The 27,230-nt window shown below is 44.5% G+C and overlaps 1 protein-coding gene across 3 annotated transcripts; it reads left to right on the top strand.

Moving 5' to 3' along the window:
* The first annotated feature begins 122 nt into the window (after positions 1 to 122).
* Positions 123 to 26,979, top strand: ZNF180 (zinc finger protein 180). 3 transcript variants are annotated; one of them, XM_033430774.2, is made up of 6 exons: positions 123 to 387; positions 929 to 1,191; positions 3,304 to 3,393; positions 16,100 to 16,174; positions 20,851 to 20,977; positions 22,119 to 26,979. In XM_033430774.2, the coding sequence occupies exons 3-6, from the start codon at positions 3,343 to 3,345 to the stop codon at positions 23,861 to 23,863; spliced, it is 1,998 nt and encodes a 665-aa protein (XP_033286665.2). In that variant the 5' UTR covers positions 123 to 387; positions 929 to 1,191; positions 3,304 to 3,342; the 3' UTR covers positions 23,864 to 26,979. The 3 variants fall into 3 exon arrangements, with proteins under 3 accessions (XP_033286665.2, XP_012388920.2, XP_033286666.2); XM_012533466.3 differs by lacking the exon at positions 929 to 1,191; XM_033430775.2 differs by lacking the exons at positions 929 to 1,191; positions 16,100 to 16,174.
* Positions 26,980 to 27,230: the final 251 nt, after the last annotated feature.

Genomic DNA, 27,230 nt, shown 5'->3' with positions numbered 1-27,230 from the left:
CCAACCCTAACTCTCTCTTCCTGTGTTGCCGCGTCCGGGTGTCCACCTTCCCTGAGGAGCTGGAACCCCGCCCGCGCTGCCGAGCCTTCTGGGAATTGTAGTCCAGGCTCGCAGAGCCCAAACGTACTTCCGGGTTCGGCCAGAAGCGCAGCCATTGTCCCGCGCGCGGACGTTTTTTGTCACCGCGCACCTCGGCCCTTCGGAGGTTAAGCCCAGTGGCCCTGCGGATGCCGACTAGGGGAGGGGACAGAAGTAGCTTAACCCGAGTCTGTCGTGTGCAGCATCAGGGCAGAGAGTTGCTTAACCGAGCTCGTCTTGCCGTAGAGCCGTGCTGGGCACTGAGGCTGGGACAGGCCCTGCCTGGTCCTCGACCCGGTGGACGCCCAGGTTGGTGAGGGGCGGGGCAACGCCGGTGTCCCGTGCGCGCATGCGCAGGGTCTAGGCGGGCCGCTGGGATGGCGAGTGTGGGTGGGCGATCTGGGACCTGCGTGGGCGGTGCTTCAGCTTCGGGTCACAGAAGTTGGTGGTGATGCTAGGGCAGCTGCAGATCACGGGACTGTGCTCTGCGCACGTGTGCGGGTACCTGGTCGGGTGTTGCTCTTAGGATGCTCTGGGGAAGCCCAGGTTGGTGGAAGACAGGCTATATGCACGGGTGTGGGGGAAGATCCTGAGAACCCCTCCTCTCCCTCATCCAAGGCTGGAGGAGCTGAGAACGACTGGGTGATGATGTGCCCAGTTGCAGATTCTGGTTCTCGGAGGAGAGGGGCTCTGTCATTATTCCTATACTCTTGAGCAGGTGTTTGAGCAGGAAACACGAGATGGGAGGTGAGATTCTGGGTAGTTGACTCTAGGGCCCTGGAGGAGACACCACTCTTTTTGCAGACCTGGGGGCGCCCTGGGTAGTGGACAGACTAAGTGGGAGTTGCAGTTTCTTGTTTTAGGAGAGGCAGCGCTACTTCAGCGACCCCCCCTGCCCCCCCCGACCCCCGCCGTGAGACTGGCTGATGGAATGCAGACTCCTAGCTTGACGGAGAGACCAGAGCCTAGAGGCAGGTTCTAAGCAGAGGGCTTCCTACACATGTTGGAGATGTCTGAATGGAAAGCAGGAACTTGGACCAGTGATCCTGGGACCCACGTTGGATAGCGCAGAGTCCTAGGACATTCAAGTTTGCTGAAGACACTGGGTGGCAGGTACAGATTCGGAGCCCAGGAATGGCAAGCTGCAGCCGCTGCCATCAGATTGACAGCTGTTTGGGAAGGAAGTGGGATGCTGCCAGCATGATTATGAAGCAGGTGTCCCCAGGACCTTTGCTCGGGCTGCCTGGCTTGCAGGCGTGAGAATGCTCCAGGTGGTAGAGGAACAGAGTCTGGGCTGCAGATTTGGACCTGGAAGGGGCGGTGTGCTAGGCGGCACCGAGGGGTTGACATTTGGGTTGGAGGAAGCAAAAGGACCCGGTTCCCATGGGAGCTGCTCTGTCGTGAGTTTGAGAACCCCCAGGCTGGTGAGTGCCCATGTCCTAGGCCTGATTCTGGAGTTCTTTGCTCCAGTTACTGTTTGGGTGTTCTGAAGCAATGGCGGTAAGCAGGCAGTGAGGCTGGGGACCTGAGAACCCTCACAGGGGCTGGTGGGAACTTGAGGTAGCCCAGGGAGGTTGAGGAACAGATTGGGAAATGCAGCTTCTCGTCTCAGGAGCGGGAACTTGCACAGTGCCCCGGGCTGGCCGAGGGCCCAGGTCCTGGACGCAGATTCTGGGTGTGAGCCTGCACTGCGTGCGTGGGTATGCCAGCAGGAGGAGGGAACCTTGATGGGTGGCCCCTGTGCAGTGGCTGCTGGAGTAGAGGCCTGAGGGCCCCAGTTTGGAGCTTTGGGTTCTGAACTTGGGAGGGCCAAGGCCGCGCTCTGCACATGCACTGGTATTTGGGCAGAATGGGCGCATGGGCAGTCCTAGGACCCTGGTACTGCCTGAGGATGTCCAGGTGGGTGGAGGGAGTAGCTGCAGATTCTGGGCTGCAGAGGGGTAGGGCTGTGCCAGGTGCCTTCTGTGCACATGAGCAGGTACTTGGGTGAGAAAGGAGGAGCTGGAGGTGGGTATTAGAGGGCGCTGGGGTCTTTGTGCCCCTGGCATCCCACTCACAGCCTGATGATGCCCAGGTTGGTGGAGAGACAGGATCTCCCTGAGCTGCAGGTGCCCAGGAAGATGTTTGGGAGGAATCTGGGCAGGTGCGACTCAAGTAGGGGCCTGGGGAGGTTGGTGGGGGAAGCAGTTTGGGTGCAGGTTCAGGGTACAGCTGCATTGTGAACTCACCCTATACTGTTTGAGTGAGAATCCAGTGGGGCTGAGGGGTGGGTAAGAGGGAGAGGTGGGGCAGGGATGGCGTGCGGAGGTGGGGGATTTGCTGTTCTAGTCTCCGACCCAGAACCATCGAGTTGGTACAAAGACAACTGAGGTCCACATTCGGGGCCTAGGAGGGGCTGGTAGGTGCTGGTGTTTGTCGGGCAGCCCCCGGTCCCATGCCGGCTTTGTTTCTGACTCAGGCCTGAGGACACCCAAGTTGGTGGAGGAGCCAGGTCAGAATTACAAATTCGGGGCCCAGGAAGATTTGGGGTAGGGGAGAATCTGGACTGGCGCTCTTCTGGTAGGAGCCCGCCCACCCTAGAGTGGTTGAGGGACCAGGTCCTGGGTGCAGCTGAGCTCTGTGCTTACACTTGGCTGTTTGAGCAGGAAGTGAGAGGCAATCCACCCGACAGGTGCTGGAGGGTCAGGCTTGTCAGTGGTTCCTGGGAGGGGCGGGGCTACATCATGAGCTTCACGCAATTAGTCACGCACGGAGTTTGAGCCGTCAAGCCCAGAGCCCTGCTGTTTGCCTGAGGAGGAGGTGCTGATCTGGGGCTGCAGATTCAGGTTGGGGGTAGTGGGTGCACACCAGGGGGTCCTTGATGTGCTGGGTGTATGTAGGGGTCCCAGGGTCCAGTGGGATAGAGAGGGACTGATTCGTGCTGCAGGTTTTGGTGATGGATGGAAGGCCGCACTTGGGCATGTGGTGGGCTTCCAGGTAGGTGGTCCAGAGGCCCCAGACAGTGGAGGAGCTGCAGGCTAGAGCTGCAGAGCCTTGGCCTGGGAGAGGAACTGAGGGACTCTAGGTGCGAGCACAGCTGTTCAGGCAGGAATCTATCTGGGCAGGAGCCTCTAGAAGCACAGTTGCCATGGGTACTGCATCCCGGAAGCAGAGACTAATCCAGGGAGGGGGGAGCCACAGTGGACCTGCACGAAGATGCTGTACTCAGGGCTTCTCCCCTTGCAGCTCGGGACCTCAGGCCCCTGCCCGTGCCTGGAGGAGAGCATGGAAGAGCGGGATGAGAAGCCCCCGGGACCCCTGAAGGCCAGCGCGCAGGTGAGTGGAGCTTCCCTTCCCTTGGGAGACCCAGAGCTTGTCCCCACCCATGCCGCACAGCCTGATCCCCTGGGTTTGGGACACTGTCCAGCTCTCTTTGCAGTGTTTTGGGGACTTCTGGTCCCTCCCGATCAGCAGGCTTCTGACACACACTATACATTTTATGGGGCTCCCTGCATTTCCTCACCCTCTTAGCCCAAATAACTCTTTCTGGAAGGAATTTGGCATCCTGTATCCAAAGCCCTTAGCCAGCGACTCACAGCTTTGCTTGAGAATAAGCAATTGGAAAGAATGTTTGTGAACGTGCAATGCAAGAGGAGAGTTAAATGAGTTCTAGTAAAAGACCATGAAATGGAATTCACTGTAGCCATTGATAGGATAAAAAGATATTTATGATCTACATTAAGTAAATAGCATTTTGAAATGATTAAAAAAGGGATGTAGTTTGCGTGTGCATAGAAAATACATTATAGTATATCAGTTAACAAAGATTATCTGTAAGTTATGTTCCCAGTGACTTTATGTTTTTAGTTACTTATCTATACTTTTGTACTTCTGTACAACACATTTTAAGGTTAGGAAATTAATGATTTAAAGCATTTTCTTTGAGAACATTTCATTTCTTAAAGATGTTAAATTAGAATTTCACCTTTCCCTTCCTGGACAGTTCAATCCTGAAGCTATTAGGTGGGGCAGAGCCAGGTAGGCGTCTGCAGTTGAGGGAGGGCTGCCTGCTGTGGGGCGGCACAGCCTCATCAGGGTGATGAGGGCATCCATGTGTGAGGGTGTCAGTGACCCAGTGGGGTGAGGTGAGTGTCCACACGGAGGAGGAGGTTCTGGTTTGGGGTGACAGGGTCAGCGCAGGTGAGAAGAGCATCCAGAGAGGGGATGCCCCGCTGTGGGCAGCCCAAGTGCAGTGAGGGTGTCCACGCAAGAGGTGGTCCAGCTTAGGGTGTCCGAGCCAGAGCCGGGTGAGGCGGGCACCCGTGTTGGAGGTGGGGTGCATCCTGGTGTGGCGTATCACAGGCTGAGCAGGTTGAGGGCATCTGCATGTGAGAGTGACTCGACGTGGAGTATCAGCTCAGACGAGGGCATCCACACGGAGTCCAAGGCCAAGTGACTCGAGAGTGAGTCCCTGAGAAGAGGCCACCTGGCCTGCAGAGCCAGAGCCCAGGCAGGGTGACGAGGGCCCCTTGGCAGAGGCCGGCCCCGTGTGGGGCAGCAGAGCCCAGGTGGGCCGAGGAGAACTGTGCAGGAGAGGCAGTGGCGGTGGAAATGGGAGATTAGTTACTTACAGGGGGGTCAGTCAGATAAACAAATCAAATAAGGGTCATGGTGAAACCGCTAGGTGGCGTTTTGTGGGGGCTTCTTGGAGCTCCAGTTCTTTATGTCTCAGCGCAGAAAGAATTCAGCGAGAGGCAAATAAGAGATGAGGAGTGATTTATTAGAACAGGACGCTTGTGAGGCTTGCAGGTGGGCAGGCAAGAGGGTGCCGTGCCCCCCAAATTTAGTGGGCTACAGTTTTATAATCAAAGGAAGAGTGGGGAGGGGGAAAAGACCACCTTCTTCCTCGTTCTTGAGTAGATCTCATGCTTCCATCATCAGTTCTTCCTCCCTGTCGGGCAGGGGAGTTTTCTTGTCCCTACATGGTCAAGCCGGGTCTGTCACGGCGCAGTGGAAATGAGCAAAAAGGCGGTACATATGCTAAAAATAGTAAATCATCTCAGGTTTTAGTATAATGCCACCTTTCCCTCATATTTTTGTTTTTAGTGCACACAGAGGAGCATGTCCTAGGAATCATTAACTTACTGAGCTCACTGGGCAGGATGTGGGTCTATGCCACCATTGTTTTATTGTTTGGGGGCATGTCTCATGCTTCTGTTGCTAAGCGAGGCCGCTTGGTTTTGTGGTTAAGCAAACCTGTTTTCTTGAGTGATCATTAACTTACAGGGGTCTCCCATACTTCTTTCTTTAGCTACAATCCCCTAGTGGCATTAACTGTTTAATTACCTACTTTGTCCCTTTACTCTGTCCCTATCAGTCAGTGGGAGGCAGGGTTCTCGCCGTCAGCTGTGGAAAGAGAGGACTTTGGAATGAACTTGGTGGTGATCAGTGGAATTGGAGGTATTGGGGTGGCTCCTGGTATATGTAGATGTAGAAATACGTACAGACGTTGTGTGCCTGTGTGTGTGTGTGTGTGTGTGTGTGTGTACACACAGATATACACATATGTATTCCCTGTCTCTGTCCACTGTGAGGGCCTGAGAGCAGTGACGTTCTGATACCAGTGTGCACCCCTAGTGCCCAGATCTCAACTTCTAAATATGCCACAGGTTTTATGAGTTTACTGTTAATGGGTATTTAGTGTTCAGTTTGTTGCTGTTATAGGCAGCACTGCTATAAATGTTTTTGATTATGTAAATGATTCCTTGTACACGTACACAAGAGTTTCAGAGAGAGGTTAGGCAAATATAAATTTACATAAATTTGCATTCACATTTTTATCAAAAGTACAGGTAAAATGAGTTTTGCTGTGACCATTGGTATTGTACTTTAAGCCAGTAACTTCAAGTGTTTTCTGGGAATCCTAACGGTCCTTTCACCATCTCCTTCTGTTATACAACTGAATTAGCAATCTACTCATGATGATTTTTACTTTCATCAAATATTTATTGATGGACTAACCAAGGTAAGGCCCTGTGTGAGGTGCTGGGGAGAAAGATAGGCTCTCACAGACAGAAAGGCTACATAGATAGAAAAAGCAAAAACATCTTCCTTCTTGTATTAGTTATCTCCGGTTGCATCTCTCAAACTTAGCAGCTTAAAGCAACCAACATTTTTTATCTCACACAGTACCTGAGGGTCAGGAATCTGGGAGCAGCGTATCGGGGTGTTTCTGGCACTCGGGGTCCCTGGTGCGGCTGCAGTGAGTTGCTGGCTGGGGCTGCTGCCTCTGGAAGGCTTGCGTGGGTAGGGGATCCACTTGCAAGCTCACTCATGTGGCTGTTGGCGAGAGGCCTCAGTCCCACACCACGCAGACCTCTCCCCGGGGCTGCTCACAACACAGCAGCTGGTTTCTCGCAGAGCAAATGATCTGAGAGAGACGAGAGAGAGAGAGAGAGAGAGAGAGAGAGAGAGAGAGAGAGAGAGAGAGAGAGAGGGAGGAAGGGGGGGAGGGGAGCGGGAGCTTGCACACAGCCAAGATGGAAGCCACCGTGTCTTTTATCATTTGATCTCAGAGTGACACACCATCGCTTCCTCTGTAGTCTGTTGGTCGCACAGACCTACCCTGGTACCAGGTGGGCAAGGACTACATAAGGCTGTGAATACCAGGAGGCGCGGCGGTCACCGGGGGCCACCTTGGAGGCTGGCTTCCACACTTCTCAACTCTGAACGGCCTCTAGTTCATTTTAATCGCTATCAGAAGACGCACGGGTGCTTTGGGCCTGGAGACGGTCAGGAGAGCCCTGGCAGGGAGAGACAACCAGGGAGCCCAAGTCTTGGCTCTGAATGAGGGACACTCAAGGAGAGACTGTATTGGGACATCACCTGAGAGGTTTCAGTGACTTACATACCTGGAGGTAACTCGGCCTTGAGGCGACTCTGAACCCTGCCTGCCTTCAGGGTCCGGTCAAGGTGGTGGCGGAGCCTCGCCTGTTCCCTGTCAGTTTCAACATCAGAGCCGGGCAGGTTGTTGATGAGTTGGTGACCCCGTGCTGGAGGGTCTGTTCTGTCCATCTGAGGAAAGTTGAGAATTTTCATAGATAACGGTGTGGGATGGGAGAGAGAATTTTCTTGTGCATGAGAACTAGCGAGACCCTCCGCTCAGGAGGGTCTCTGAGAAAATCAGGCAGGGGAACCTTCAGCTTTGGTTTGAATAGGGGTTGCTTTTACTCCCTCTCAAATTAGTAATTAAGACACTCTGTGCCCTCCAAATGGACCCTGTACATCACTTCCCTTGAGCTGAAATGTGAACTCTGCCCTACATCTCCTGTGGGCCATAAAAGAAATTAACACACCAAGGAGGGAGATTCTCCTAGTGCGATGCCTATTAGAGTTAATATCCTGAACCTCCTCACAGATGTAGGAGTTTCCCAAATACAAAGCTTGGAGAATTGAGTTCAGTAATCATTCTGTGATTTGACTGGAAGCTTTTTTTCCCCCAAGAACCACCCCCCGCCCCCTGAGTTAGGTATGTTTGGTCAACTCTGTTTACAGGAGAGCCAGTAGCAAATAGTCCTAGGACTGATTTGAGCAAGGGTTCACTGTGAAGGGGACGGGCCACTCCATGAGGGCTGTGCTTGTCTCTCTTCCTCGGCCCTGGGTCACACGTGTTTCCACTCATGTCGCAGAGAGAACGGTTATTATCTCTTGCCTGTAACTCTTCTCCACGTGCAAGTCAACAGGCTAATTCCTATTCCAATTCTGTAAAGTACACAAAGAAAACGGAAACCGTTTCTTCATTACATGGAGAGGTGATTGTTGAACAAAAGGGAGACTTTTTAAGATGCTCCAGAAGGACGTTATACTAAGTGAAATAAGCCAGACCCAGAAAGGCAAATACTGCCTGACCTCACTTATGTGTGGAACCTACAAGAGTCCAACTCGTAGAAGCAGAGGGTACAGTGGTGGTTGCCAGGCAGTGGGGGAAATGGGAAGATGTTGGTTAGATGTTGCAAAGGGTCAGTTACGTGGGATGAGTAAGTCCTGGGGAATCTAATGTACAGCATGGTAACTAAAGTTAACAATATTGTATTGTGTCCTCGAAATTTGCTGAGAGCTGATCTTAAGTGTTCTGACCACATGAAAAAACTCGTAACTATGTACAATTTTTATTTGTCAGGTATACCTCAATAAAGTTGTAGAATAAAATAAATTGTAAATAGTGAAAAAGAATAAAAATAAAAATGCTCCAGAGCACACAGAAGTGGGAGTAAAGGCTTTTCATTCCAGTTATATATCCAAAACCGTGCGCTTATCTCTAGCCTTGTCACATTCAGACCACTCACGTTGTGCTCCTGGTCAGTACTGAGGAGAATACAAAGGTGAAAAATACACAGTTCTTTACAGTTTAGGATTCATGACCCAGGTATATAGACATGGAATTAATTGGAGGAGAATGATTTTACTGGTACAGTTAGGGTCCAATAAAAACAGCTAAGAAACTAAGGGAAGAAGAGACAAGACTTTGTGCTATCTGGGAACGCTTCATGGAAGAGGTGGCATTTGCTCTGGAGCTTGAATGATCAGATTTTGAGCGATGGGGCCATGGAAAGGGGAGGAGTTCACATCAGGCAATCAGTGTTTGGACCATCTCTGGTGAACTCCGTGGACTTCAATGAGTTTACGAAACTTTATTACCATTTATTTCTGTGTGGGTAAAATTGACATGTCACTCCCTTCTTCAAAAGAGTTTAGGGCTTCCCTGGCGGCGCAGTGGTTCAGAGTCTGCCTGCCGATGTGGGGGACATGGGTTCATGCCCCGGTCCGGGAGGATCCCACATGCTGCGGAGCGGCTGGGCCCGTGAGCCGCGGCCGCTGAGCCTGCTCGGCTCCGCAATGGGAGAGGCCACAGCAGTGAGAGGCCCGCGTACCGCAAAAAAAATAAATAAATAAAATAATTGTGTGAGATAGTCTGTGTTGAAGTACTCTGTGTGTTGTTAAACACACTAGCAAATGATAGGTATTATCTGAAGGAAACCGCAGGAGCTAAGATGTAAATACAGGAGACATTCCTAAAATGGTTGGTAATCCGAAGTGGATAGAAGGAGTGGGTGGGTGTAGGGGTGTGTGTGTGTGTGTGTGTGTGTGTGTGTGTGTGTATGTGTGTACATACTTTTGAGACAACACGGTTGTTTTGTTTCTTTGGCCGCACTGTGCAGCATGCAGGATTCTAGTTCCCTGACCAGGGATCGAACCCAGGCCTCCTGCATTGGGAGCGTTGGAGTCTTAACCAGTGGACTGCCAGCGAAGTCCCGACAACATGGTTTTTGAGCATTTAGTTTGAGAGAGTAAGTTGGGGGTAGGTTCTGGAGGCTGATGCTTTTTCTGAGAAGAAAGGGCGCCCAACAGAGGTTTCTTCTAACCAGAGGAGGGACTTGAACTCAGCAAAGACTTGGTGCCTTTGGGGACCAAAGGACAGTGTGAAGGCTCAGGTAGCACATTCCGTGTGGTTGTTTTACTGTCAACACACGTTTATGAAGTGGCTACCATGTGTCAGTACAGTCGGTCCTCCATATCCTAGGGTTCTGCAGATTCAACCAACCCAGGATCAAAAAAATTTTTTTTTAATTCCAAAAAGTTCCAAGAAACAAAACTTGAATTTGTTGCTTGCCTGGCAACTCTTTCCATCACGTTTGCATGGCATTTACATAGCACTGACATTGAATGGGGTATTATAAGTAATCTAGAGATGATTTAAAGTAGACGGGAGGATGTACGTTGGTTATATGCAAGTACTGCGCCATTTTTATATAAGGGACTTGAGCATCAGTGGATTTTGGTATCAGTGGGGGTCCTGGAACCACCCCACCCCCCCAGGACACCGAGTGATGACTGTGCTGATTGAAGCACAATGAAACCATGGTAAATAGGAGAGAGGAGAGCTCAGCTCTTATGGAACCCACTCTAGTGGAAGTTGGATTTTTTTAAAAAGGTATAAATATATGTGTGATGCAAAGAAATGAAAGCAAAGTGGCGGAATTGACTTATGGGCTGGTGGCAGGGAAGGACATTTGGTGCAGAGAAGACCGTGAGCAGAAGTGATCTCCCTTTTGTTTTCCTTGTGAAAACTTTTAAATCATAAGATGTTGAAAACAGTTTTGATTAAAGAGAAGGTGCCTCCATATTCCCCAAGTAAACTTGTTTCAGCAGTTGTGGCAGATCAGGAGCATTTTGGGGTTTTGTCTTTACTAGCACCTCCTGAGTTAGAAACATGAAGTCTTTCAGTTCTTGGCTTTGTTTCTTAACTGGTCTTAAATGTTAAAAACAAACAAAAAACGTGAAAGATTACATAATAATTTAAAATACAGTCCAGTGTTTCTAGGTTTTCCTTTCTTGAGAAACTTCTCATTTCCCAGGTAGTTTTAGATTATAGGATGAGTTAACTTCTGGCCCTTAAGTTGTTAGAATTCAACGTCTGCCACTTTTGTAGCAAGAAAAGACAGCTTTGGTGTTGTCACACATTAAGAATGCGATTTCTCTTAGTAGCCGAGTTTCCATGATATTTGAGTCCGTTAGCAGTTTGGGGTCAAAACTTGTGGCTCCTTGGGGCTATCTGTAGTTTTGTTGTTGTTATTTTAGCCTTGTGAGTTAGATTTGTATGTTTTTGTTCCTTGGCCTTTGGAGCTATTTTGTAATGCCCAGGCAGCCATGTTAAGGCAGTTTAACCATCCTGGCATTTGTACTCAACAGTAATGCAGGTAATTAGCAGTTAAGCTTTCACATTGGGCCACCTTTACATTGCAACAACTCCAGTTCATTAAATACTCAGCGTTACCCTTAGTACCTGCCCAGGAATTATAGAGAGGTGTTTTTAGGCTTGGAGAAATCCTTTTCTGACTTTAAGCTAGCTACTTTTCATGACCCTTCCCAATGCAATGGTGAAATTTTATCTAGGTTGATAAGGGAGGGAAATTGGCACACCTGTGAAAAGTACAGTAGTTTATCTCCTTTTAGTTTATGATTGAGACTGAATGATAACTGAGTTATAATCAAGAATCAACAGTAAAATCATCCCTCGATATCCGAGAGGGATTGGTTCCAGGAGTCTCCATGTATACCAACATCCTCAGATGTGGTTACACATTCATGGATTCAACCAACCAAGGGTTGGGTGGTACTGTTCGTACTTATTGAAAGAAATTCACATATAAGTGGACCCGGGCAGTTCAAACCCATGTTGTTCACGGGTCAACTGTACTTATTTCTCAGTGTTTGAAGATTTAAGAAGGAACAAAGTACACAGGCATACGCTGGAGATACTGCGGGTTCGGTTCCAGACCACCGCAGTAAAGTGAATATCGAAATAAAGCGAGTCATGTGAATTTTTTGGTTTCTCAGTGCGTGTAAAAGTTACGTTCACGCTATACTGTTGTCTCTTAAGTGTGCCAGAGCATTATGTCTAAAAAATGTACATAGCTTAATTTAAAAATACTTATTGCTAAAAAAATGCTAACCATCATCTGAGCCTTCAACAAGTCATATCTTGTTGCTGCTGGAGGGTCCTGCCTCACTGCTTGTGGCTGCTGATTGATCAAGGTGGTGGGCGCTGAAGGTTTGGGGAGCTGTGGCAATTTCTTAAAATAAGACAACGATGAAGTTTGCCTCATCCATTGACTCTTTCTTTCTCAAACAGTATTTCCGTGGCATGGAGTGCTGTTTAGTAGCATTTACCCACAGTAGAACTTCCTTCAAAATTGGAGTCAATTCTCTCAAACCCCGCTGCTGCTTTATCAACTACGTTTATGTCATATTCTAAATCCTTTGTTGTCATTTCAGCAATATTCTCAGCATCTTCACTGGGAATAGATTCCAACTCAGGAAACCACTTCCTCTCCTCATCCATAAGAAACAACTCCTCATTCATTAAAGTTTTTCCATGAGATTGCAGCAATGCAGTCACATCTTCCAGCTCCACTTCTAATTCTAGTTCTCTTGCTGTTTTCACTTCATCTGTGGTTACTTCTTCCACTGAAATCTTGAACCCCTCAAAGTCATCCATGAGGGCTAGAATCAGCTTCATCCAAACTCCTGTTAATTAGCAGGAACTCCTGTTAACATTAACTCCTGTTAATGTTGGTATTTTGACCTCTTCCCATGAATCACGAATGTTCTTAATGGCATCTGGAACGGTGAATCCTTCCCAGGATGTTTTCAATTGACTTTCTCCAGATCCACCAGAGGAATCACTATCTATGGCAGCTATAACCTTATGAAATGCATTTCTCAAATAATAAGACTTGACAGTTGAAATGATTCCTTGCTTCATGGGCTGCAGAATGGATGTTGTGCTAGCAGGCATCAAAACATTAATCTCATCGTACATCTCCATCAGAGCTCTCAGGTGAGCCGTAATTTTTTTTTTTTTTTTTTTTTTTTTTTTTTGCGGTACGCGGGCCTCTCACTGCCGTGGCCTCGCCCGTTGCGGAGCACAGGCTCCGGACGCGCAGGCTCAGCGGCCATGGCTCACGGGCCCAGCCGCTCCGCGGCATGTGGGATCTTCCCAGACCGGGGCACGAACCCATGTGCCCTGCATCGGCAGGCGGACTCTCAACCACTGCGCCACCAGGGAAGCCCAGCAGTAACATTTTGAAAAGAATCTTTTCTTCTGAGCAATAGGTCTCAACAGCGGGCTTAAACTATTTGGTAAACTATGTTGTAAACAGATGTGCTGTCATCCAAGCTTTGTTCTTCCATTTATAGAGCACAAGTAGAGTAGACTTAACATAATTCTTAAGGGCCCTACGATTTTCAGAATGGTAAATGAGCATTGGCTTTAACTTAGTCACCAGCTGCCTTAGCCCATAACCAGAGAGTCAGTCTGTCCTTTGAAGCTCTGAATCCAGGCATTGACTTTTCCTCTCTAGCTATGAAAGTCCTAGATGGCATCTTCTTCCAACCTAAGGCTGTTTTGTGTACATTGAAACATTGAAAATCCGTTGTTTAGTGTAGCCTCCTTCATGAATTTCTTAGCTAGATCTTCTGGGTAACTTGCTGCAGCTTCTCCATCAGCACTTGCTGCTTCACTTTGCACCTTTATGTTACGGAGGCGGCTTCTTTCCTTAAACCTCAGGAACCAACCTCTGCTGGCTTCAGACTTCTCTTCTGCAGCTTCCTCACCTCTCTCAGCCTTCACAGAATTCAAGAGAGTTAGGGCCTTGCTCTGGAGGAGGCTTTGGCTTAAGGGAACGTTGTGGTTGGTTTGATCTTCTGTCCAGTTCACTCACACTTTCTCCATATCAGCAATAAAACTGTTTCTCTTTCTTGTCATTCGCGTGTTCACTGGAGTAGCACTTTTCATTTCCTTCAAGAACTTTTCCTTTGCATTCACACCTTGGCTGACTGTTTGGCGCAAGAGGCCTAGCTTTCAGCGCGTCTCAGCTTTCGACCTGCCTTCCTCACTAAGCTTAATCCTTTCTGGCTTTTGATTTAAAGTGAGAGATGTATGTATGACTCTTCTTTTCACTTGACCACTTAGAGGCCATTGTAGGGTTATTAACTGGCCTAATTAAATATTGTTGTGTCTCAGGGAATGAGGAGTCCTGAGGAGAGGGAGAGAGACGGAGGGCTGGTCAGTGGAGGAGTCAGAATATACACAACATTTATGGGTTAAATTTGCCCTCTTATTTGGACACAGTTTGTGACACCTCAAAACAATTACAATAGTAACATCAAAGATCACTGATTACAGATCACCATGACAAGTATAATAATAATGCAGAAGTTTGAAATATTTTGAGAATTAGCAAACTGTGACACATAGACATGAAGTGGGCAAATGCTATTGGGAACATGGCGCCAATAGACTTGGTATCTGTGAAGCGCAGTAAAGTGCAATGAAATGAGGTATGCCGGGGGAATTCCCTGGCAGTCCAGTGGTTAGGACTGTACCTTCACTGCTGAGGGCGTGGGTTCAATCCCTGGTTGGGGAACTAAGATCCTGCAAGCCATGACGAGGCCAAAAAAAAAAAAAAAAAGTATGCCTGTCCTTGAACAGAATGTCATTTGACAGGATGAGTCATTGTACTCAGTAGTAAAAACTTCAGGAAGAAAAAAAAAAAAAAAAAAAACTTCGGGAAGCCACAAAGAAATTATCTTGTTTCAGAGTGATTTTTTCAAGAGGGAAACATTTGTTGCTGTTTGGTAAATATTGAATTAAGGAAAAGAAATGTCATTAAAAAATGGATACCATGTTGAAACACAGACTGTGAACCTGCACCTCAATTCTGCTTTTCCAAAATATAACTGCTTTTAATGCTTTTGAGACTGTCCTTCCGGACTTTTCTGGGCATGTTTATATTTTATAAAAATTTATTCATGGTCTATATACGGTTCTTAATTTTTTCACTCCACAATATATTATAGACATCTTTCTGTCCTTTATATGCATTAATCCATGCAAATCTATCTTTTCTTCTCTTGGCTGCTAAATAATACTCAGTTATCTGGATGAAGCATAATTTATTTAACCAGGCACTTACTGATGGACACTTAATCTCCACTCCCATTTTTGCTATGATAATGTAACTCTTTAATGAGATTTCTTGTACATACATCTAAGTGTTCTTTCTTTCCTTCTTTCTCTCTTTCTTTTCTTTCTCTCTTTCCTTCCTTCCTTCCCTCCTTCCTTCCTTCCTTCCTTCCTTCCTTCCTTCCGCATGTTTTGCAGGATCTTAGTTCCCCGACCCGGGATTGAACCTGTGCCAGGGCAGTGAAAGTGCTGGGTCCTAACCACTGGACTGCCAGGGAAGTCCCTAAGTGTGCTTTCTGTTATTTCCTAAGGAAATACTATCAAGAAGACTTACTGGATATTACATTTTTAAAATATTGCCATTAAAAAAACAAAAATAAAAGCAAAGAGTATATGTAAAAATGGATGAAATCTGGATAAAGTCGGTACCTGAGTTAAAAATGTTGAACTGATATCAGTTTCCTGGTTTTGACAATGCACTGTGGTTACGTGTGATAGTATCATTGGGAGAAACTGGGTGAAGGGTACACAGGAACTCTCTCTGTTCTGTTTTTGTAAATTCTTGTGAGTCTTAAACTATTTCAAAATAAAATGTTATTTTAAGAAATATATTGCCAATCCAGGGAGCTTGTATCAACTTAAACTTCCACTAGGAGTATATGAAGCTCTTGACCCGTGGGCCACCAGGGCAGGAGTCATTAGCAACAGGCCGAAGAAACAGTCCATGTGGTTGGGGTATTGGTTACATACAGGGGTTTGAGCAGATAAGTAAATATAAATAGGATAATGGGACGCAGAGAAGGAAGGTACAAATATAGAAAGTGGGAAGGCTAGAATTGTTGAACTGTAATTGGAATTATTGCTGTGAATTTAATGGTCTCTAAGGTATAGAGGTGTCATAGAAATAGAGATGTGATTTTATCTGATTGAAAGAGATGAGCATCTTTTTGTATATTCACTGGCCATTTTATTTCTTCATAGTTGAGTTGCCTGTGCATTTTCCTTTGTCTATTTTTCTTTCTTTCTGATTCGGAGGAAATCTTAACAACATAGATTCTTATTGGTGGTGCCTTTATCGGTGGCACTTTTTGCCAAACATTTTATGAAGTTAATTTGTTGATCTTTGTCTTTATCATTCTTTGGTCTTGCTGTATTACGTGTTATTTCCGTACAATTCCGTGATCCAGGAATTCAGGCAGGGATTTAAGCTGGACAGTTCTTTTCTTCTGCATCGTGTCTGGGGTCACTCAGCTCCGTTCAGCTGGTAGCTGGGCTGGTCTGGAAGATGCACAAAGACATCATGCTGTTTCTGATGCCTCTTGCTCCTCCAGATGTCCCCTCTCTCTCTCCACATGCTCAGCTTGAGCTTACCAGTGGGAAGGAGCAGAAGTTTGGTAGGTGGGATGTGTTAAAACAGATGGCCTGTCAAATCCTAGCCAACTCACAGTGGGAGTTTTGAGCCATGGCTTAGCTCCCTGATTATTTTCCTTTTTCTCATCTGCTTTGCCTTCTCAGGACTGTCTCCTTCCTCAGGAGATTATCGTCAAGGTCGAGAGAGACGATGCCGGGTCACTGGCCGTTGCATCCCAGGTGAGTTGGACAGGGCCTCTGTCTTCACCTCGAGAAATGTGCATGGCTGGTGGGTGGCAGAAGCCACATTGAAGTGAGCTGGGAAGTGAGTAGAAAATGGGGAAATAGAGATAAGAGTGGGCAGCTTTTTACGAAAAGTTGGTTTTCTATAAAAGATTGAAGAGAGTGATAACTGCAAGGAAATCTGAGGTTGAGGGTTGTTGTCTTTTATCCCCTAAAGGTTTGAAAGGATTTGGCTCGGTTTAAATGGTTGCAGGAAAGAGTAAGTGAAGGAAAAGAAGTTAACGGTCAGGAGAGAGAGGAGATAAAACTATAAAGCAGAACTCACAGATACAGAGAACGAACTAGTGGTTACCAGTGTAGGGGGGTGCAGTAGAGGGGTGGAGGAGTGAGAGGTACAAAGTATTGGGAGTAAGATAGGCTCAAGGATGTATTCTACAACGCGGGGAATAGAGCCAATATGTTGTAATAACTGTAAATGGAAAGTAACGTTTCAAAATTGTATAAAAATTAAAAATAATAATTTAAAAAAGAAGACAAAAGCGATAAAGCAGAGTCCTTGATTAGTGCCAGGGGAATTAATTCAGAGCATATGTGAATGCACTAACTCTATTAGAGGAAGAAGGGCTCATATAAGAAAAATGAGGTTGAGGGAATTATCTGAAGGCTTGTGTTTTTCTCTGTGAACAGTCAGGCGAAATTATCTTTTGAGCATGGGGGTGGGACTTGGAATGGAGAGATGTTTGACTAGAGTAGAGAAGACTTAAAATAGTAATTTGAATTATGAGAGACAGGCTGCTCCAGGAGGTATAATAGGGTTGCTGGTCAGTCCGAAAAGCTCATTCTGAGATAGTGACTGTTTTTAAAATTTATTTATTTATCTGTTTATTGGCCGTGCCACACAGCTTGTGGGATCTTAGTTCCCCAACCAGGGATTGAACCCGGGGCCTCGGCAGTGAGAGCGCAGAGGGATTCCCGATAGTGACTGTTAATAATACTCTATTCAGCTGCTTTTGTGGATTTTCTTTCCCTGTGGCATTCCGTAACCTACTTTCCATGGAGAGCAGATTTGACATTCAGATTTGTTTAGTTTTTGTAGCCAGGTATATTCAGTGGAAGCCCCATAGGTCAGGGTAATATTTGAAGGAGAATTTTTGAATATATCAAATAGAAAGATTAAGGTGAGTGATCCACAGGCTCTCACCTGAATAATGAAGATGGGAAAGAGAAAAGAGGATGCTAAACAGAAAGGAAAAGACACAGACTGGAGGATAGTGATAGTAGATATTTTAGTAAAGGCCCCAAACCAGCAGAGAATGAGAGGAGTAAAGGGAGTGATTAAGCAAGTAAAGTGGAGAATTCTGATGTCGTAATGAAAGAGTGAGCGCTTCTGGGTGTGCGACTTGAGAGGTGGAGTACTTCATGGTGATTTCAAGATCTGGGGTCTCACACTAAGAATGAGGGGCTGGGAGTTGGGCTGGCCATATGAGAACATAGTCTGTGATGTTAGGGAAACTTAAGGTTGCATCCCAGTCACTAACCTTAGTCCCACGTGTTAATTTCTCCGACCTTCTAGCTCTTCATCTGAAAAATGTTGCTGCTAATGGTATTTTCTCACAAGGGGCCTTGTGAGAATTAAGTGAGTGATAATTTATGCAACATGCTCAGCACACTGCCTGATACCACATAGTAAGTGCTTCATGAAAGTCAGTTATTTTTATATTATTACCAGAGAACTCTACATGTGGATGCTATAGACTGCGCAAGACGAGACAGTACACGTTCTTGAATTAGCGGATAAATCCTGGGTATTATAAATCTTCAGTGGTTGGGGGCATGGGTGGTGTTCAAGAAGTTGGTACAACAAAGCTCCAAGAAGTGAGGTAAATGGCATGAATTTCAGGGTAACTGGGAGCACACACACCCTCCTCCCTCTCTGATGCTGAGACCCCTGGGATGGGAGAGCACGACCACCCTGAGCCTGTGAGGACTTCAGAGGAGGGAGTCCTCAGGGGGGAAGTGTAGGTTTCTATTAACACAGGGATGTAGAGAGAATATTTGGTGAAGATGTAGGATTTCTTTTTTTTTTTTTTTTTTGCTGTGCTGGGTCTTTGTTGCTGCATGCGGGCTTTCTGTAGTTGCGGTGTGCGGGCTTCTCACTGAGGTGGCTTCTATTGTTGTGGAGCACGGGCCCTAGGTGTGTGGGCTTCAGTAGTTGCAGCGCGTGGGCCCTAGAGCGTGCGGGCTTCAGCAGTTGTGGTGCATGGGGTCAGTAGTTGTGGCTCGTGGGCTCTAGAGAGCAGGCTCAGTAGTTGTGGCGCACGGGCTTAGTTGCTCCACAGCATGTGGGATCTTCCGGGACCAGGGCTCGAACCCATGTCCCCTGCATTGGCAGACGGATTCTTAACCACTGCGCCACCAGGGAAATTCCGGATTTCATTATTATAGAAGAAGAGTTCCCAAGGGCACAGTTGAAGGGTTTGGGAAGAAATTTTGAGGACTTGGGTGTAGGGGACAGGTGAGAGGAAGAATAGAATAAGAGGGATAGAAGTTCAGAAACAGCCAGTATCCACACGCTGAAGGACCTTTTCAAATGGGTATCTGATGGGCCTTGTGAGATTCAGGTGAGAGGAAAGGATTTCCGTCAGAATTTGAACCAGGATTATTTTGATATATTACAGAGTCTACTGACATACTGTTGATTCACTTACTGAAATAATTTACCAAATATATAATTAATCTATACGATCCACCAACACTGTACTAAGCTCTGGAGTTACTGCCCTCATGGATTACAGCCTAGTGACAAAGATGACCATTATGCAAGTGATAACAAAGCGTCGTGAGTCTTATGATAGAAATTCCTGGAGCTTTGAGAACATATAGCCTGGGGTGCAGTGGGGGGTGCTAATCTAGTCTAGTATTATTTATTTAACATTTGAAGAAGTTTGATGTTAAAGGGACCTACATTAAACAGTGAAGGGGAGTGTTTATTAAAAGGAAGCATGTATTGGAGGTTGAAAAACAGTACGTATAGATCCATGTTCAACACGGGGCAGTTTGCAAGTGATATTTCTTTTCTTTTCTTTTTTTTTAAGTATTAGATCGATGTTTTTATTAAGATCTTAAAAAAAAATATGACCTGAAAGAATAACACATATATTTGTAGGTTCTTCTGGCTGAACTTTCTTTTTCTTTAAACTGCTGCTTAAAAATATTTACCTAATTGTTATTACCTATAAACAACATTGTGGTTCTGATTATTTTCTTTGACTCAGTTCATCCTTGTAAGATCTTCAATCCTGAAGAAATGGCACAAAACGAATAATGAGAAATAACAAATGATATTTCTGAATCCCATTTTGGGGTAACTGTGAAAACCTTTGAGATTTTAGTGAAATTTATGGGCCACAACTTAGAAAAAGGTACAGCAGCATTTTGCACGGAGTTTCTTGGGATTCAGGGGCTTCGTGTCCTATGCATGAACCACAGCTTAAGAACACCCCATCTATTTAAAAAGCCTTGGCAAGTGGCACTTCTGTGGTTTTTGCTGCCTTTGGGTAAGGACAGATCACCTCCAGTACTTTTTTGGAACAAAATTCCTGCCCAAAAATCTTAGAAGGAGGTTCTTTCCTGCTTAGAGGAGGCAGTCCAAGAGACCCCTTTTACATGGCAGTAATGACAGGCCCTATGGTGCAGCTCATAGTGTGGACAAAATAGAAATGTTTTCTGAAGACTTAAGAATTCAGGATAAAGGTTTCATTGGCTGTCACTTATTTTTTGAGGCTCCTCAAACCTAATCATCCTGATAATAATTCCCAGCCTTTGTTTTTTTTTAGTAAACTCTGGTAATGGCTTTTCATATATCATTACAATTAATTCACTCAACAGCACAATGAATTGGGTATCATTAAGCCTAATAAATAGAAGTGGAATAAACTCACCATTAATAGACAGATGATCAGATTAGATATTTTTTTTTTAAAAAATTCAGACATAGGCTCTTAATAGATAAGAAAACCCACGTCTCTTTTCCATATCCAGTGCTCTAAACCTGTACATACTGCCTTTCATTAAGGCCCACATTTCATTTTCCGTCTCAGGCATCAGTAAAGCCTGTGTGCCAAATCTGGCCCGTCACCTGTTTTTTGAAAATAAAGTTTTATTGTAATACAGCCACATCCATTTGTTCATGTATTTTCTGTGGCTGCTTTCTTGCTATAGCAGCAGAGCTGAGTAGTTGTAATAGATAGAGACTGTATGGCTTGCCAAGCCTAAAATATTTGCTCTCTGACCTTTGAGAGAAAAAGTTTGCTGACCCTTTTCTGTTAGTTTCTCGGGAATTTGGAGGGAATTCCTAAGTAGGAATTCTATATTCACCAATGCAAAAATCAGAATAAGCATTTTCTTTAAGGTCAACAAGAGAGAAAACAGTTTACGCCAGTTCTTAGCTGGTGTTCTTCTTTGGGGTTATATAAATAGGTCCAGCATCCAAAACCCAAAGGGGCTCACCTAGAAGGTATCTGTATCCCTTGACTAGAATCCTTTGAACGTTGATCATCTCAGGACAATTTCCAGGCCATCAGGTTTTCTTTCTTCCACCTGTCAAACTTTTCCTCTGTGAACATTGGAAGGAAGTGATACCCAACTGAGCAGGAATGTGTGTCCTGTTTTAGGAAGGAGTGAACTTCCATAGAGTGACTGTGGACTTCACTCAGGAGGAAGAACGCACTTTGAACCCTGCCCGGAGGACCCTGGACAGAGATGTGATTCTGGAGAACCGCAGGCATCTAGTCTCCTGGGGTAAGAGTACAGTCCCCTTTAATGAAGTCTATGTATTGAAATGATTTCTCATTTCCATTGATCAAGAGCTAGGGAATTCAGAGGCCAGAATGATTTTGGCCACACATAGATTGCATTTGTACTTTTTATTCCGCAGTGAAGATTTAGTTTTAATTTGTAGGGTAGCAAAGGTACAGATTCTTGGGTTTGAGCTTATGCAGTCTTCTTGGCTCCTAAAGGCCAAGGACTGGGACCAAATTCCGCAGTGATTTTCTTTTGTCCCCAGCCCAAATACCCAAAGTCCTGTATCTTTCCCTATTGGCTTTTCAAACCAGATGCAGTCTTCTAGTTGGAACAAGGGGATAAATATGAAAAGAGTTTCTCAACATGCATATTCAGGTGAGAAACAGACATTTGGGAGTCATTACAGGTATAGAAGATTTGTTTGAAAAATCCCCATAGGGCATGCTGCATATTTCTCCATCTCCCACTCCTGGTGGACTTATACATCACCACTTTTTCCAAGTGTGCTTCATATTGCCTGGCCTAATAGCCACCAAGGCTTCTGTTTATGAGCTAATCTTCATCCTCTCTCACTTGGAACTAAAGGAATTCATGGGGCCATATTAGCCCCTAAGGCATTTAGGGAACCTGGGGTAACAGTGCCCCCATTATTTTTTCCTGGTTCACGAAGTAGTTTGACCTTGTTTTACTAACACAGACTGTGCTAGCAAGTTTCATGCCTCCAGAAATTTCTAGAAATGTAGACACTAATTTCTATTTCAGTGAACATATATCTAGCACTAAAGAAGGTAGAAAGGACCCTCTTTTTTTGCTAAGGATTGCAAAATTGTTTTGCAATTCTGTAGATTCTGCATAGGGGATCTTATTTTGGAATATGGAGATATTTGACATCTAAAGTCTTTTTATTCAGCAACACTAAGATTGAAATAGTTTCATATTAATGCCTTGTTACACTATTGGACTATGGTAGTTCTCTGCTTACTGCTTCATCCCATCCTTTTGCTTTCTCAATTCATGTTATAGATCCATAGTTGAAAACAAATCCACATATAATTGCATACTTTCTTGTCAGCTTTTATTCCCCTATTCCAGCTCTAACATTTTTTTGGCTAGGGTGTTTTATTTTGCTTCCTTCCAGAGTCGGCAACTGCACTTGGAAGAAGAGAATCAACATCAAAGCAGAGCATTTTTGGTGATGAACCATCCCACAGAGTGAAGATAGAAAGGTTGACAAGAGATGATCCTTGGTTATCTTCATGTGAAGAAGTTCAGGATTGTAAGGAGCTTTTGGAGAAGCAACAGGAAAAACAAGAGAGACTTCTGAAGGAAGTGACATTCACTCACAGAACAGCTATTAGTCATGAGAGAGCCTGCAAAAGTGATGACCTTGAGGAGAAGCATGGTCCAAATAACAGTCTTCTTTCACCACAGATGATACCCATAAGAAACCATTTTCATAAACATGCTTCACATGTTAAAAAATTGCATTATAATTCTATGGTAAACACTCACCAGATGATTAATGATAGTGAGAAACTCTGTGAAAATAAAGAATGTGGAAACCTCCCCCAGAGCATTCATTTTTTTCAGTTTACAAAAGCGCAAACAGAAGATAAATCCTATGGATTTAGTGACAGTATTCAACACTTTAGCCATGATAAACCCCTAAATCTACATGAGAAAATACATGCACAAGGAAAATCCTTTGATTTTAAGGAACATGGGCAAGTTTTGAACCACAGCATATCCCATAATGAACAACAGAGAATCCCTGTTGAAGAGAGTCAGTATAAATGTAATAAAACCTCCCAGAGTTCATCCCTTGCTCAAAACATGAGAAATCATTCTGAAGAGAAACCCTTTGAATGTAATCAGTGTGGAAAATCCTTCAGCTGGAGCTCTCATCTTGTTGCACATCAGAGAACTCACACAGGGGAGAAACCTTATGAATGTAACGAGTGTGGGAAATCATTCAGCCGCAGCTCTCACCTCGTTTCCCATCAGAGAACTCATACTGGAGAGAAACCTTATAGATGCAATCAGTGTGGGAAATCCTTTAGCCAGAGCTATGTCCTTGTTGTGCATCAGAGAACTCATACTGGAGAGAAGCCTTATGAATGCAGTCAGTGTGGAAAGTCATTCAGGCAGAGCTACAAACTTATTGCACATCAAAGAACTCATACTGGAGAGAAGCCCTACGAATGTAATCAATGTGGGAAATCATTTATCCAGAGCTATAAGCTTATTGCCCATCAAAGAATTCATACTGGAGAAAAGCCCTATGAATGCAATCAATGTGGAAAGTCCTTTAGTCAAAGTTACAAACTTGTCGCGCATCAGAGGAGTCACACAGGAGAAAAACCCTTTGAATGTAATCAGTGTGGAAAATCCTTCAGCTGGAGTTCTCAACTGGTTGCACACCAAAGAACTCATACTGGAGAGAAACCCTACGAATGTAATGAGTGTGGGAAATCTTTCAACCGCAGTTCTCACCTTGTTATGCATCAGAGAACTCATACTGGAGAAAAACCCTATGAATGTAATCAGTGTGGGAAGTCCTTCAGCCAGAGTTATGTTCTTGTTGTACATCAGAGAACTCATACTGGAGAAAAGCCCTATGAGTGCAGTCAGTGTGGGAAATCCTTCAGGCAGAGTTCATGCCTTACTCAACATCAGAGAACTCATACTGGAGAGAAACCCTATGAATGTAACCAATGTGGAAAAACATTCAGCTTGAGTGCTCGGCTTATTGTACATCAAAGAACACATACTGGAGAGAAACCCTTTACATGTAATCAGTGTGGGAAAGCTTTTATTAATAGTTCTAAACTTATTAGGCATCGGGCAACTCATATTGAAGAGAAACCCTATGAATGTAACTAGTTTGGAAATCTTTCAGCCAGAGTATATCCCTCCCTCCTTCCCTCCTTCTCTCCCTCCCTCCCTGCTTCCCTTCCTCCCTCCCTTCAGCCCCTCATTTCCTCCTTCCCTCCTTCCATTCCTCCAGGATTACATGTATTGGAAAGAACTACTATGAAAACAATGTGTCTGGAAAAAGCTTTCAGTTAGCTCTCTGTTATTGTGTATCTGGAAATTTGTTCTGGGGAAGAAACAGAGAAAAACTATCACATATTTTACTTAACAGTTCCATGTTAAAAAATCAAACTTGGCCCTTATAACACATTCCCACAAAAGTAATAACTACTGGCGCTTTTCCTTGCAGAAAGCACTTCGACCTGACTTTGAGAGAATTACCATTAAATGGGCAATATGCTGTGGAGTGATTGCCAGTGAGGTGGACCTCTTTTCCAATAAAGAATAAATGAGAATGCTGATACCAGTGGGCTTGTTGTTGAGAAGGTTGGAAAATTGCTGTAGTTATTAGAACTTCGACTGGAAAATGGCATTTCAGTGTATCATTTTCCAACATGATTTCCCTAGCAGCTACTTAGTAATCAGTTTCATACAGCACTTTCTCTTATATGTGAAGATTTTGTAAAAATTAGGGAAATGGCTATGATATGAACTGAAAAATGCAGGGCAAGAGTATAGAACATTCATTTCTAGAACCATCATGATAAGATATTTGTGTTTGGATCAGGGTCTAAAGGGATTCTAGGTGTATCTGTTTTAATTTTAGGTTTATGCCTGTTTTTTTTGTGTGTATGCTTTTTTATAATACTAACAAATGATATGAGTAATAGTCAAAAAAGTACAAACATTTCCATCTCTTTGACCATTTAGGAAAGACCTGACAGTCAGATAGCAAAGATCTCTCAGGGTTCTGAGAGTTCCATTTGGATTAGTATGAACAGGTTACTCCTTAGGACTTAGATTCCCAGGAATGTTCCTCATTGAGAATAAAATATTTCTCTGTGAATGTGGAACTGGAAATTTAAGCCAGAGGGACTGAGAATGCATGGGCAGTATGGAGGGCATATGGGCTTTTTTTTTTTTTTTTTAACCCATATATCAAAAGCAGTATAAAGGAGCTTTATTTTTAAGGTGTTTTTTTTTTTTTTTCTCCCCTCATGTAGTATTGTCTTTTTTTCCTCTGGGATATGTTCCCTAATGTGAGAATCCTCTGAGTGGGAAGGTATTGCCCTGGCTAAGTGCTTGCCATCTAAATTAAGCACACAAGAATGCTTTTAGTGAGGTAATATTTGTAGCTTCTCATTGGTTTTTTAGATTTGGTTCACAAGTCTTTCTGGCCTTTGCCCCTTATCATGAATTCTAATTCTGTGGATTGTCATGGACCTGAAACCTCTGATCCCAGAGAGTTATTGAAAAATAGGCTGAGAGTTGAACTGAGAGACCAGAGAATAGAGGTAAATTCCCTGGAGAAAGAAAAAAAAAAAAAAAAACTAAAGTGATATCTAATAGGGGTTACCCTTAGTAAATTCTGTCCCCAGGATATGACCCTAAGTGGATTCATCTTTATGAGGGTTAAGCCAGAGAGTGCAGCACACCTCACAGTGACTGAAGTTCTGGGGGAACAGTTGTTGACGGCTGGAAAACTGGCTGCCCACCCCAGGAGAATCTTCAGTCAATCCATGAATGCACAGATAGAGGAAGAGAAGGGGTTCTCTGTGCACTGCCTTTGGGGGAGGACATAAAATTGTGAAAATGCTAATTTGGTAGTGGGACATGGTTAGGCTTCTTTTCCCCAAAATTATAGATAAAACCAATACCAGTGCTAGGTACAAGTGGATGATTTTCACTGGGCATGTTGAATCTTACTTTGAAGACAGGAGACAGGAGACAGGATTGTACAAATGAGTTTAAAGCCAACTGGGCTAAGAAGGAAGCCTGTGAAGATTTCAAGTTTGGGAAGGGGTTTATCTCAAAGTAATCTTTTTAGTGTTAAAAATATTTCATTGAAAATGAAATTGATAAAACTGCAAAGAATTTTGAAGTGAGTATATATGTGATTGTGTGTTTATTGGCCAGGTTGAATATGAGTCATCTGTGTGCACTAAGTCATAAGTATTACATCAGTTCCTAGGTGGTGAATTATGGTTGCCAAGTGTTTTGAAATAGGGTAGATCCACTAAATAAACAAAAATGTTAATTTCATTATTTGCTCAGTAATTTCCCTCTGTAGGAAAGGTATTCTTTTAAAAAATGGTCGACCAATAATAAAGAAAAGTTAAAGTGACAGTGTGCTAAAAATACATAATTAAACCTCTGAACCTAAAATTTAGGTTTAAAAGGGGGAATCAGTAACTTGATTTTAATGACATATGTATGACACATATATAACCACATATGTCCCCTGCATAAAAATTTTTGTGTAAAATTCACAAAGTAAAATTGTACTTTGCCATAGCAAAATGTATAGAGATTTGACAGGCCAAATTTCTTTCGCCATATTCCAGTAAAATTAGAAATAAGTGAAAGGTGACCAAAGCGTTTTAAAATACATGGATGTTAAGGAATACTCTCTCTCCTAGAACTAATTTTTTAAAACGTTTTTATAGTTTTATCGAGATATAATTGACATGTTTAACATGTACAGCATAATGACTTGACTTACAAATATTGTGAAATGGGGACTTCCCTGGCCGTCCAGTGGTTAGGACTCCACACTGTCACTGCCGGGGCCGTGGGTTCAATCCCTGGTCAGGGATTAAGATCCCACAAGCACAGCCAAAAATATATGTATATTGTGAAATGATTACCACAATGAGTTAACATCCATCATCTCATATAGATACTAAAAGAAGAAAAAGAAAAAAAGTGGTTTTTTTTTTTCCTGTGGAGAGAAATCTTAGGATTTGCTCTCTTAGCAGCTTTAAAATGTACCATTCAGCAGCGTTAACTGTAATCATCATGTTTCCTCCCACACTCCTGCTTAGTCTTCAGTACTTTTGTACTTTGTCCACCTTATTTTATGGTTTGATGTTTCAGCTTACTCCTAGGCCTGACAAAGATAAACGTGCTTTTAATGTTTTTGTTTGTTTGTTTTTATTGTTTTTATAAATTTATTTATTTATTTATTTTTGGCTGTGTTGGGTTTTCGTTGCTGCACGTGGACTTTCTCTAATTGTGGTGAGCCGGAGCTACTCTTTTTTTTTGCGGTACGCGGGCCTCTCACTGTTGTGGCCTCTCCCGTTGAGGAGCACAGGCTCTGGATGTGCATGGCTCACAGGCCCAGCCACTCCACAGCATGTGGGATCTTCCCGGACCGGGGCACGAACCCGTGTCCCCTGCATCGGCAGGCGGACTCTCAACCACTGCACCACCAGGG

This window comes from Orcinus orca, chromosome 20 (genome assembly GCF_937001465.1).
Source record: "Orcinus orca chromosome 20, mOrcOrc1.1, whole genome shotgun sequence".
In the NCBI taxonomy this organism is placed as follows: Eukaryota; Metazoa; Chordata; class Mammalia; order Artiodactyla; family Delphinidae; genus Orcinus; species Orcinus orca.
Note: the sequence above shows the minus strand (reverse complement) of the source record. Positions and strands in the feature narration are given on the sequence as shown.